Genomic DNA, 13,334 nt, shown 5'->3' on the forward strand with positions numbered 1-13,334 from the left:
GTGTGACACCCAGAGGCACCATAGCTAATATATGTGAGCACCACATTATTGCAGAACCACCACAAGGAAGGAACAGGAACTGGGGAGAGGACATAGGCTGCATCTAAAAAATAAAAAAAAAAAAAAACAATGGGCTGGAGAAATGGTGCAGGGGACAAGGCATATTTCTTGCATGGGACTGACCAGGGTTCGATCTCTGGCATCTCTTATGGTCCCCTGAGCACCACCAGGAGTAATTCCTGAGTGTAGAGACAACTCTGACCCCCAAACAAATAAATTTTTAAAAATTAAAAATATGATAAAATGAAAGAGGACTGAATTGGATTTAAGTTAAAGAAACACAGAGCTTAACTTTAGTTTAATTTAAAAAGGCTTCTGGGACCTGACCTCACTTAACACTGCAGCTTCACAATCCAAATGCCCGACAACAGATGAGTAGCAAAAGAAACTGTGGTATATCTACACAATGGAATACTATGCAGTATTAGGAAAAATTAAGTCATGAAATTTTCTTGTACATGGAGCGTATATTGCTGAATGAAATGAGACAGAGGAAGAGGGATAAACATAGAATAATCTCACTCATCTGTGGGATAAAAGGAAAATAAAAAGCAGTGTGGGGTCATAGAGATGAATATTAGGAGGACCAGATCAAGTTAAGAAGTTTGCTACAAAGAGCAGAGAGTTCAGTTCAAGTAGAAACTGATCTGGGGCCCGAGAAATAGCATGGAGGTAAGGCATTTATTTGCCTTGCATGCAGAAGGACGGCTGTTCAAAACCCGGCATCCCATATGGTTCCTTGAACTTGCCAGGAGCGATTTCTGAGTGTAGAACCAGGAGTAACCCCTGAGAGCTGCCTGGTGTGAGCCAAAAAACGAAACAAAAAAACAAAAAAACAACAACAAAAAACAAGTAGAGACTGATCTAATATGAATGGGATATTTATGGCACCCTTCATTAGCAATAGTGAAAACCACAATGTCAAAAAAGAAAAGAGAGAGATAGAGAGTATGAAGTAAAATGAGCAGGTAGGAGAGAGTGGGAGGGAGGGAAGAGGGCATCAGGGGGAGGGTGAGAGGGAAACTGTTGACATAGGTGGTGAGAAATGCACATTAGTGAAAGTTGTTGTACATTGTCTGACTGTAACTCAATCATGATCAACTGTATATGTGGGCGAGGGAAGCATGTATTATGAATAACCTTGTAACCATGGTGTTTAAATTAAAAAAATACCAAAAATATTCTCGCTGTTCTGATTTTGTCATAATCAGGATAGGCTAAACATTTGCTATATTAAGACCAACCATGTGTCCCCAGGCCTAGTTCTTTACCCACCTAAGTATGGTCTTAGAAATGCTGGTGATAAATCAAGTCAATAATAATAATAATAGAGATAGCATGGAGGTAGGGCATTTGCCTTGCACACTGAAGAATGGTGGTTCAAATCTCAGCATCCCATATGGTCCCCAACCCTGCCAGGAGCAATTTCTGAGGGGAGAGCGAGGAGTAACCCCTGAGCGCTACCAGGTGTGATCCAAAAAACATAAAAATAATAATAATAGTAATGATATTTTTTAAAGACTGCAGCTTCATTTCCTGCCACTCCCTTGCTCAGATTTTAGGTCCTAATAACATGGTGATTTCAGTGTTTTCACTTGAGCTGTTCCTTCCTACATCAGTGCTACTAAAATATTAAGTATTGGTCTGGTGATGTGGCTCAGCAGTAGAGCAACTGCTTTGTAAGTAAGATGTTCTGGGTTCGATCTCCAGCACCACAAAAAAGATAAAATAAAATCATAGGGTTTCACATCATCTTGGAATGACAATGGATATTTTTTGTTCAAATGAATAAATTCATATGGCCTGTCTACCATCTCTAATGGTAAACCATGCCTGAAAGCAGCTCCAGGGTTGCTGAAAAGTAAGGAAGAGACAATTGTCAGGACAAAAAGGGGAGGAAGCTGCATCCTAAGCATAGGAACCAGACTCAGAGGCCAGCCAGGTTGGAGCCTTTCTGCCAAGCAGGCCAAGAGGTCACTGCTGGTCATTCCAATAACTTTTCAAGTATCTCTGATCAGAAGAGGGGTAAGCAAGGTGTCAGTGTAGATGATAGCACTTTTTGCCATAAATGTCAGTTCAAGAACCTTGGAAAATCTATGCAGGGGCAGAGAGAGAGCTCCAAGAGCTGAGAGCATGCCTGGCATGTGGAAATCACAGGTTTGATCCTTGTTACCACATGGCCCTATTTCCTACCAAGCTCCAGCACTGTTGGACATAATTACCAAGCATAGAGCTGTGAGTAACTCTGAGCACCAGGACTGCAGTCTCAAAGCAAAATGAGCAACAACAACAAAATCTATGCAGGCTGCACTGATTTTTGTTCAAAATAGTTCACTTACTAAGTCTCTGGATGAAAATATATTCTTGAAGCACAAATTATACTTTATTGATTGTTAATTTACCAATGAGAATAACAAAGCACTGCTTTTCATTAAATGTTTTTCACTAAAATGTTACTGGCTGAGCATACTTGAGAAGTAACAATAACAAAGGACCTTTTTAATCCTTCTTCCTAAAATCAGATCTAGGTAGAGGACATGTGGCCAGCAGCACCAGGAGTGATCCCTGAGCACAGAGCCAGGAATAAACCCTGAGCATTGGTAGTGACTCTATCCCTCCCCCCCCCCCCAAAAAAAAGGAGAATGTCATTTTGGGATAGGAGAGTGTGGGGCTGAATGACAGTAGATTCAGTGCCCATTGCAGACAGTGACAGGGATGAGTCACCTGTCCTATGCTAAATGACTCAGAAGGAGGAGGAGGAGGTTGTTATCCCAGCACCATTAGCCAAATAGGTTTGCTTCCTCTTCTTCAAACAGATTTTCCAGATGCTTTTTGGAGATCTGATTAGGTCACAGAGCAAGGGAGTCCTCCCCAGCCTTCTTTGGTCACCAGCGTATTGCCACCTGACACCTGCATTATTCAAAGTTGCCAATCTAGGTGTGTCCTGTAGGTTTTTAAAGTCAGCATCACCACTAAGTCCTCAGACAAGAGCCAGTGAGGACAATGGACAGCCAGCGAGGCCGACTTCCTGGGGAAGGATTCCTCCTCTGTCTCATTCTCCAACTACCCCTTCAAGGTAAGATGAATAGGAGTAAAGAGGCTACACAATGTCTGGGAAACAAACCAAGATCATTCTTATGATTCTCGGATACTCATTGACTGGCTGTTCTTGTTGCTAAAATTGGAAATTGATGTCAAGGATGGCTCCCCGCCTCCTCAAGGAATCCTAAATCAGTGGCCTCTTGTCTATTCATATCCTGAGATTCTGCAATACTATCTCCTTCCCCAGAGCCTTCTCTTTCCAGGAATCTTTCCCCATGGTTGATGATTATCAACCAAGAATAAGAAGAAAATTCCTTTCTCAGCTCTTTAAGTAAACAAACAGGGAAGATACTAAGAGGTGAAAGTTGAAAAAAAAAATCTCTGTCAAAGAGGAAACTTTCCCTGCATTTCCCCCTGGACAGAGTAGTTTTTTCTCTCTCTCAGAGCAAAGAAGGTTTGTCCAACCACTGAGCAAGATACAAATAGACTCTCCCAGAGATGCTCCCACTCAATATTTTATTTCTGCTTCACAAAGTATGAAAAAAATGGAGTTTAGGAAAAGGATGAGTATCATAGAACTTTCTTTTTAATAGTCTAGGAAATATCAATTACTGAGTTTTCTTATTTGGGGGAAAAGAGTAGTTTGTCTCACATTCATCAATATTCAAGGGTTATTCCTAGCTCTATGCTCAGGAGTGAATTCTGTCAGTGCTCCAAGTTCCATATGCAGTGCTGAGATCAAACCAGAATCCACAGCAAGCAAGGACACACCTCCAGTCGAATAACCACTGGTGTTGTGAAGGGAAGCCCAGAGGTATTCGGGGACTACTCCTGACTCCTTTTTGTTGCTGTCATTTTTTAGGGTCAGATCTGGTGGTGCTCAGGGGTTACTCTAGGCTCTGAACTCAGGGGTTATTCCTGGAGGTGGTAGGGGACCCTATGAGATGCTGGGGATCAAACCTGGGTCTGCTGCATGCAAGGCAAACACCATACCACTGTGCTCTCACTCAAGCCCCTATTCCTGGCTCTTTGCTCAGGCTTCATTCCTGGAAATGCTTGAAGGATCATATAGTGTCAGGGATGGAACCAGAGTCATCTGTATGCAAGACATGTGCTTTATCCCCTATACTCTTTCTCTAGCCTTCTACGGAGTTTTATAGGACAACAATCAAAGAACTAGAAAGATAGTGCAAGGGTTAAGGTGTTTGTCTTGCGCAAAGCCAGTCCCCATTTGACCCCTAGCACCACATTTGGTCCACAGAGAACTGCCAGGAATTACCTTTGAGCACCAGAGCCAGGAGTGATACCAGACCCTGGCAGGTGTGGCCCAAAAGAAAGCTAAACAAAACAAGAAAAATTTTAACAATCAAAAAAAAAAATACTAGTGAAGGTGGGATGCACTTTTTTTTGGGGGGGGCACACCCAGCGTTGCTCAGGGGTTACTCCTGGCTGTCTGCTCAGAAATAGCTCCTGGCAGGCAAGGGGGACCATATGGAACACTGAGATTCGAACCAACCACCTTTGGTCCTGGATCGGCTGCTTGCAAGGCAAATGCCGCTGTGCTATCTCTCCGGGCCCTGGGGTGCACTTTTTATGACTGAAACCCAACTACAAATATGTTTATAATCATGATGCTTAAATAAAGATATTATTATAACTAAAAAAACAATAAATTAGGAAAAAAAGACACACTAACAGCACAAACTAGAAATGTAGGAGACTCATGAAAATGAGAAACTAAGCAGACCAAGCTCCTTCCTTCAGGCCCACCTCGCTGAGCATTTGCCCAACGGGAAATGAGAGATCTCTGTGCCTTGTCCACAAAGTAAGCAAGAGAGCTGCGGTGGCATCACTGATCACTGATTCCCTACAAATAGCACAGGATACTGCCCGAGGGTGGGGAGGTTCTCTGGGAGGTCTCTAAGAATGGAGAAGGGCATTGAATGTGGTGGTCAGGGCCGAATTTGCATGCCCATTTGGACCAGTTTTGCATGGGTCAGAATTAGGGAATTAGGAGAGAGCCATGCCTCAGTACCCCTCCTCACCTTCCAGAGCTAATCATTTGCCTATAGGCCTGGTCCCAGCTCCTAGAACTGGGGAGCAGGACCTTGTCACTGCCCACAGAACCCCTCATCTGCCATCAGCAGAATCCTCATCTGCCATCAGCCCTGGTTCCCTTCACAGGCCTCTGCTCTCTGCAGCACGAGGTGACATGTTCACTATCAACTGCTCGGGCTTCGACCAGCATGGGGTGGATCCCGCTGCGTTCCAAGCGGTGTTTGACAGGAAGGCCTTCCGGCCCATCCTCAATATCAGCATCCCCACCCGAGTCAACATCTCCTTCACCCTGTCTGCCATCCTGGAAGTGGTGAGTCCTAGCCAGTCCTATAAAGGGTCTAGTGCAATGGGTGCTTCACTCTAATTTATCAAATTAAGAGTTTAGTCTAGAAACCCAAGCGTTAGTATTGTGGGTAGGACACTTGCCTCCCATGCAGTCGAGTCAGGTTTGATCCCTGGCACCACATATGGTCTCTGGAACACTGGCAGGACAGATCTCTGAGCACAGAGCCAGGAGTAAGCCTTGAACACAGCTGAGTATGAGCCCCACCCTATCAAAAAAAAAAAAAAAGGAAAAGGAAAAAGCTCATTCTAGGGTAGGGGAGATAATACTTCAAGCACCTGGAGTAAAATTCCTTAAGAATACTCAGGGGCTGGAGAGATAGCATGAAGGTAGAGCATTTGCCTTTCATGCAGAAGGATAGTGGTTCGAATCTCGGCATCCCATATGGTTCCCTGTGCCTGCCAGGGGCGATTTCTGAGCATAGAGCCAGGAGTAACCCCTGAGAACTGCCGGGTGTGACCCAAAAACCAAAAGAAAAAAAAAAAGAACACTTCACAAGTGGCACTAGAGTGATAGCACATTGGTAGGGCATTTGCCTTGCACAAGGCAGACCCAGGAGGGACCAGGGTTTGATTCCCTCAGCATCCCATATGGTCTCCAGAGCCTGCCAGAAGTAATTTTTTTTTTTGTCGCTTCTGGCAGGCACAGGGGACCACATGGGATGCCAGGATTTGAACCACGGACCATCCTTGGTCAGCTGTGTGCAAGGCAAACTCCCTACAACTGTACTATCTCTCCATCCCACTAGGAGAGATTTCTGAGGGCAGAGCCAGGAATAACCCCTGAGCACTGTCAGGTGTGGCCCAACACCCCCCAAAAAAGAATATTCCACAAGAAACATAACCATAGTGGGTTATCATACTGTTGGTTTATTGTGAGGAGAGAATTTTCGGGGGTGAATTTTGGGAAGATACCCAGCAATGGTTAGGGACTATTCTTGGCTCAGTTTGGGGTTGCTTCCTGTGGTGTTTGGGGGGTCCTTATTCAGTGCTCAGAATTGAATTCAGGTGGGTCACATGCAAGGCAAGTACCTTAACCCTTGTACTATATCACTCTGGTAGATTAGATAAATAGATAGACAGACAGAAACATAGATGTATACATAGATTGATATACTTTTTTTTTGTTTGTTTTGTTTTTTTTTTTGTTTTTGGGCCACACCCGGTGACGCTCAGGGGTTACTCCTGGCTATGCGCTCAGAAGTCGCTCCTGGCTTGGGGGACCATATGGGATGCCGGGGGATCGAACCGCGGTCCTTCCAAGGCTAGCGCAGGTAAGGCAGGCACCTTACCTCCAGCGCCACCGCCCGGCCCCAGATTGATACACTTTTAACTTATATTTTTCATTATTTGACCTACATTTTCAAATTAAACTACTATTTAATCATTTCCTATTGTGATTAAAAATCCAAATGACAGGGTGAAAGAGATAGTGCAGAGGGTACTTGCCTTGCATGCAGGTTCCATCCCCCTCATCACATATGGTCCCCTGATTCCTACTAGGAGTGATTCCTGAGCTTAGAGCCAGGAATAAGTTCTGTATGCTTCTAGTAGAATCAGACTGGTGAGTGGGAGGCAAATGGGAGTCTTGAGGGGGGCCATTTGTAGAAGGAAGTGGTCACTGATGAGGAGATTGGCATTGAAATGCTGCATACCTGAAACAAATTATGAATAACTTTGTAATTTCTTAGTGACTAAAAATTTTAATTAAAACATTTTAAAAATTATTTTCCCAGGATGCCCAACTTCAACAGATGACATCATTCCTGTGGTTAAACATGGTACAAGAAATGCAGTTTCTCCCCTTATAAGTTATCCCCCCCTTTCCTCCTGCTGGGTCCAATTTTGCAGACACCAAAGGACAAAGAGCACAACCATGAGCAAGACCTGCTCTCACAGAGCCAGACCAATAACAGAAACACTTTCTGGTTTTTAAGCAGAGATAAGACAAGAGCGAGATGGGGAAGGGGTTCTCAGCCAAGGTAATGGAAGCCAATGCTGATGTGACAAAGGAGTCCAGGTCAGACTTCCTCTTTTAGAGGCTTGAGGGGGACATAAAAGCAAATGAAGCTTTGTCAGTGACTTTGTGTGTAACCAGAAAGGGCAGAGCAGGAGGTAAAGGTAGGTGTGTGTGTGTGTGTGTGTGTGTGTGTGTGTGTGTGTGTGTGTGTGTGTGTGTGCTCGAGCGCACGCGCATGCATGGGAGGGGGATGTAAAGTTTAGAAGACAGAAACTTACACTAGTTCCCACTGTGTTTGTCCCATTGCCATGGTTTCCCTAGATCTGGGACAATCCATTCATCAGGTGGAATCCAAAGGACTGTGGGGGCATCAGGAAGCTCAGCATGGCAACAGAGAACCTCTGGCTTCCAGATATCTTCATTGAGGAGTTGTGAGTATCAAGGCTGAAAATGCAAAGAGGAAAGGCCAGAGAAGGGCATGGAGGAACCCCAGGGCCACACAAAGACTCTGCTTAAAGGAGCATTAGACGCTACACAACAACCCCCTCCCCCATCCCAGATGATTCCCTTGTGCACTACCAGGAGTAGTTCTTGAGTACAGAGCCAGGAATGACCACTAAGCATTTCTGGGTTTGGGCACCCTCTACCAAATAAAGAAAGGTTAGTACAGCACTGGTCAGGGCAATATTAACACAAGTAGCATACATGCATAGCACACAACCAATCTGAGCACTATCTCCAGTATCCCATATGGTCCTCAAGCCCACCAGCAGTGATTCTGAGCACAAAGCTAGGAGTTAGCCCTGAGTATAGTTAGGGGTGGCACCTCAAAAACGACAAAAATAAATAATAAAGGGAGAAACATACAGTGGGTAGGGATCTTACTTTGTGTGAGGCCATCTCAGTTCCTATCTCTGGCATCCATATGCCCCTGGGCACTGCCAGGAGTGATGCATGAGACATGCAGAGACAGGAGTGATCCCTGAGCATCACCAGGTGTGGCAACCCCAATATTGTTTTGTTTTTTATTTTTGAGCTACAGTCGGCAGTGTTTAGGGGTTATTTCTGGTTCTGTGCTCAAGAGCCATTCCTGGCGGTACTTGGGTGAGTATATGGGATGCCAGGAATCGAATCTGGATTCGTGCATGCAAGGCAAATGTCCTATTCCCTGTGCTATAACTCTGCTCTGCCCCAAATATTTTTTTAAATAAATAAGGAAAGAAAGGCATGTTATCTGAGCTGAGAAACACACAAACACACTCCCCACTCCCCAAGCATGGGGGCTAGTGGAAGCAGGGAAGGCTGGAACAGGGAGACTGAGTGACTTGGGGGAGGCAGAAGGCCACTTCTGAGAGGCAACCCACACTTTGGCTCCCAGCCACATCCACATCCTTCTCCCACACAGCATGGATATAGATCAGACTCCCAGAGAACTCCTGGCTTATGTCAACAGTGAAGGCCGCATCAAATATGATAAGCCAATGCGGGTGACCAGCATCTGTAACCTGGACATCTTCTACTTCCCCTTTGACGAGCAGAATTGCACCCTCACCTTCAGTTCATTCATGTACACAGGTGAGCAAGGTGCATGGCAGTGGCCTGTTGAGAGACTGAGAGAAGAAACGTGCTGGAAGGGGCGTGCTTTGAAAGGGATAGGGAAGCTCAGAGACAAGTTTCCACCCTCTGGGAAGCATTGAGGAAAGCTGAGTTTGTTTGTGTTTGTTCCACTTTGCAGTGGAGCACATGGTCCTGGGCATGGAGAAAGAAGTGCAGGAAATTTCAAGCACATCCCAGAACCTCATCCGGAGCAAGGGGGCATGGGTGCTACTGAGTATCCATCAAAGAGCCATCAGGATGAATGTGGGACCCCATCAGTATGATCAAATCAGATTCTATGTGAGTCTCAGACCCTGGGTGTGATCCTTTAAGATGCAGGGCTTGTATTGAGCACTAGAATGTAATTCCTTCCTTAGAAAGTGGAGCCCTTGAGGAGAGGAATGTTCCCCAACTTATTCCTATTCAATAAATGGGGTGAATCCTCCCCATAATAACAGAAAACTGTAAGGCAACAGAAAATTATGACCATGTGCCTGTTCCTAGCCCTACCCCCTTGGCTATCAGAACTTTTGGGAGATCAGGAACGTTTATGCTTTTCTGTTTGCTTGGTTTTTTGTTTTTTTCATTTGTTTGTTTGTTTATTATAGCCAGCAGTGTTTGAGGCTTACTTCTGGCTCCATGCTCAGGGATCACTTCTGGTGGAGTTCAGGGGATTCTGGAGACCAAACTTAGGTTAGCAGTGTTCAAATTAAGTGCTTCTCCCACTGTACTACAGCTCAAAACCAATTATGCTTCTTTTTAAAAAGTGATAGTGAAGGGGGTGGAGCAGGTGCCTTGCACGCACCTGACCTAGGACAGACCGCAGTTCGATCCCCTGTGTCCTAAATGGTCCCCCAAGCCAGGAGCAATTTCTGAGCACATAGCCAGGGGTAACTCCTGAGCGTCATTGGGTGTGGCCCAAAATCCAAAAAAAAAAAAAAGTGATAGTGAAAACACTGTAAGACACTGTTTCAGGGATAATATGATTCCAAATGCTGCTGCTGATCCTCAAAGACTGGTCATCGTCCTTCTTGCTCCCCATACACTGGTCCATGATATTCATCAGCAAAATCCCTGGGGCATACACCTGAATAAGAAAAGCAGTAGGGAAATAGGAAGATAAAATGCACAACCATCCACTGCAGAATCAGGTCTCACCATTTTGCTAAGAGCAGATTTAAGAGATATACGTTTAAGAGGACCAAGTTTAGAACTCAGAAAAAAGGCAATATATAGCCCATTGATTACAGTATGGCAGATGAGAGCATAGAAAGTTGAGAGCAGTTATTTAAGATAACTCTGCAGGGGCCGGAGAGATAGCATGAAGGTAAGGCGTTTGTTTGCCTTTCATGCAGGAGGTCATCTGTTCGAATCCCGGCGTCCCATATGGTCCCCCATGCCTGCCAGGAGCAATTTCTGAGCCTGGAGCCAGGAATAACCCCTGAGCACTCTGGGTGTGACCCAAAAACCACAAAATAAATAAATAAATAACTCTGCGACAGAGAAAGACCATTGGGGATCACCCTCCCTTTCTATAGTGACCTGGAAAAAGCTATTTCTCTTCATTATCTTGGCAGCTCCAGTGTCCTTCTTGCTTGCCCCTTCTCTTCTCCTTGCTAGGTGGCCATCAGACGAAGGCCCAGCCTCTATGTCGTCAACCTTCTGGTGCCCAGTGGCTTTCTGGTGGCCATTGATGCACTCAGCTTCTACTTGCCAGCAGAGAATGAAAACCGGGCACCTTTCAAGATCACCCTTCTATTGGGCTACAATGTCTTCCTACTCATGATGAATGACTTACTGCCGGACACTGGCACCCCACTTATCAGTATGACCCTTTGTTTTAGTGAGAGGATAAATCAAGGGAGTTAGGGTGGGGGAGGAAGGACCCAAGGAACAAGAATGAAGTGAGAAATCCTAGCAAAGGGGCCTCAAGATGGAGGAAACAGGAAGTCTTAGGCAGTGCCTCACTCCAATTTCCCCACCCACTAGGTGTCTACTTTTCCCTGTGCCTATCCCTGATGGTGGTCAGTCTGCTGGAGACCATCTTCATAACCTACCTGCTGCATCTGGCCAACACTCAGCCACCCCCCATGCCTCCGTGGCTATACTATATGCTCCTCTACTGCACTAGTCCCTGGAAAGGCTGCCCCAGTGCATCCCAGAAGATAAACAGGGACCTGGATATCCCTCCCTCTCACTTGCCTGGTAAGGGGTCTATATCTTTCTTCTAGTTCCTTTACTTCTCTGCTTACTTTTACGACCCCTCTAACCACGAGGAACCCACAATTCAGCCTCTTTCTCTGCAGATGTGAAAGAGCCTGTGGAGATGATGGGAAAGGAGGCCAGACCCAGAGAGGCAGAGCTGAATGGAAATGTTGGATCAATGAAGGCCCAACAGGAAGATGAGGCTCAGAAGAGACATCTGGTCAACCTGTGGGTGCTATTTAGCCACATGATGGACACCCTGCTCTTTCGCCTCTACCTGATCTTTATGATCACCTCTGTCATCACAGTCATTGTCCTCTGGACCACTTAGGCAGATTCAAGTCTGGAGCCTCTCTTGTCTCAATAAACCAGCTGAACTCTTCCCATCCAAATCCCAGCCTCGAATTGGAAACCACCTAGTTTTCACTGAGTACTTCTTAGCTGCAATTTCTTAGCTGACCAAGGTGGTTTCCAGTCCCTCCTAGTCAGATGTTTGCTCCTGCCTGACCTCGGCTTCCACAGCCCTCCCAAGAGTCCATCTTGCCTGGCTCCTCAAGAGTCATATTTCTGTAATATGTACTGATTGCACAATATGCACAATAAATCCTTTTGCAAAGGGATTATCCTTCCCTTCATCATCTGGCAGTAACAAAGATCTCAAATTAAGTCTTGCTACAAAAACTTCTAATTAATAAATTAAGGGCTTCCTTACTTCACTTTATTTCTTCCTTTATTTCCCCCTTATTTAAAAAAAAAAATAAAGCCTAACAGATAATGAAAGTGGGGAGAGAGGAGAGTCAGAGCCAAAAATATATTATAAGGAATTGTACAGAGGAATTAACCTTTTAAATCCAGTTATCCTAGGTTTAAACGTCAGAAATTAATGAAGTGATAGCCAGGTAGCTCTTGCTTAAAGAGCTTTTGTTACTTCCTGACATATGATTCATCCATCATTAGACACTCCGAATTTTAACATAATCCCAAATTACCGTTACCTAGTCTGGTTGCATTGCAATTAGAGTTGCTCTGCCCTTCCTCTTGAGAAGAAAAGAAGAAGCCAAGCAAAAGCAAAGCACATTGAAGAACAGCATGTGCTTTACTGAAGGGGGGAGAAGCACAAATGTTCCACCACTGCCCCATCCCATCCCCCAATTTTAAATAGGAAAATTCCCTTCTTCAATACTGGTCTTATTCTTTGGCAAATCTTTGCCCCCCCCCCCCACCTTGTCCACCAGCTGCCTGGGCTGAATGGAGACAGGCAGTTTCTCAGGCACAAGAGCTATTGCATGATTTTTTGGGAATCCTCTGGTTCACAAAAGCACTGATTTGAGAACAATTCACTTACAACTCAAATATTATCTTATATTCTGCCATCATTGTCTCTTGTCTTGTGGTTTATTCTACTAGTTTGGGTTTTTTTGTCGTTTTTTTTTGGGGGGGGGGTCACAACCGGCAGTGCTCAGGGGTTACTCCTGGCTCCATGCTCAGAAATTGCTCCTGGCAGGCACGGGGGACCATATGGGATTCAAACCAATGACCTTCTGCATGAAAGGCAAACACCTTACCTCCATGCTATCTCTCTGGCCCCTATTCTACTAGTTAATATTTGAAACTTAAATTCCTTCCCAGCTCACCAAATATCACAAAGTAGTATTTCCCAGCTATTATTTTCTTCTAGTCTTCCCACAAATCCCACTACCGCTGTTCCTTGTGGATGCCTAGAGATAGACCAGGCAGCCACACACAGTCCACGGGATTCACAGCTACAAGAGTGGAGTGAGGTCTTCTCCCTTCATTCCCCACAAGGGCACCTGCTACTCAGACTACACCAGTCACAGCCATTCAAGCTGGAGGCTGAGTTCCCAGGGCCTGTAGTTACATGCAGTTCCCTTCAGCTGAGACCTGGAAATCAAAAGTGGGGTGGGGGAGCTGTGGGCTAAATACTCCACTCTCCTCAGCCTCTTTTTGCTCCCACTCATGGTTTCACAGGTAGATTGTGGCCCTTAACTCTCTTATTATTTCTGTTTTGAAGAGGAGGAGGAGTGGAGATTAAGCCTTATCCCACTGGGAG

General features: G+C 45.2%; 2 protein-coding genes and 1 non-coding gene across 3 annotated transcripts in view; all 3 read left to right on the forward strand.

Annotated features, from left to right (window-relative positions):
• DVL3 (dishevelled segment polarity protein 3) overlaps positions 1-13,334 on the forward strand; it is a 324,867-nt gene that overhangs the window by 156,559 nt on the left and 154,974 nt on the right. The window lies entirely within an intron of this gene.
• LOC126012450 (small nucleolar RNA SNORA72) lies at positions 1,233-1,368 on the forward strand. The gene has a single exon (XR_007496921.1). It is a non-coding gene; the product is annotated as a small nucleolar RNA SNORA72 (small nucleolar RNA).
• Positions 1,890-11,594, forward strand: LOC126011823 (5-hydroxytryptamine receptor 3C-like). The gene is made up of 9 exons (XM_049775601.1): positions 1,890-1,921; positions 5,287-5,470; positions 7,239-7,283; positions 7,784-7,893; positions 8,868-9,037; positions 9,198-9,358; positions 10,679-10,883; positions 11,048-11,263; positions 11,365-11,594. Exons 1-9 carry the CDS (start codon positions 1,890-1,892, stop codon positions 11,592-11,594), a joined length of 1,353 nt encoding a protein of 450 aa, XP_049631558.1.

The sequence above is a fragment of the Suncus etruscus genome, chromosome 6 (genome assembly GCF_024139225.1).
Source record: "Suncus etruscus isolate mSunEtr1 chromosome 6, mSunEtr1.pri.cur, whole genome shotgun sequence".
NCBI lineage: Eukaryota > Metazoa > Chordata > Mammalia > Eulipotyphla > Soricidae > Suncus > Suncus etruscus.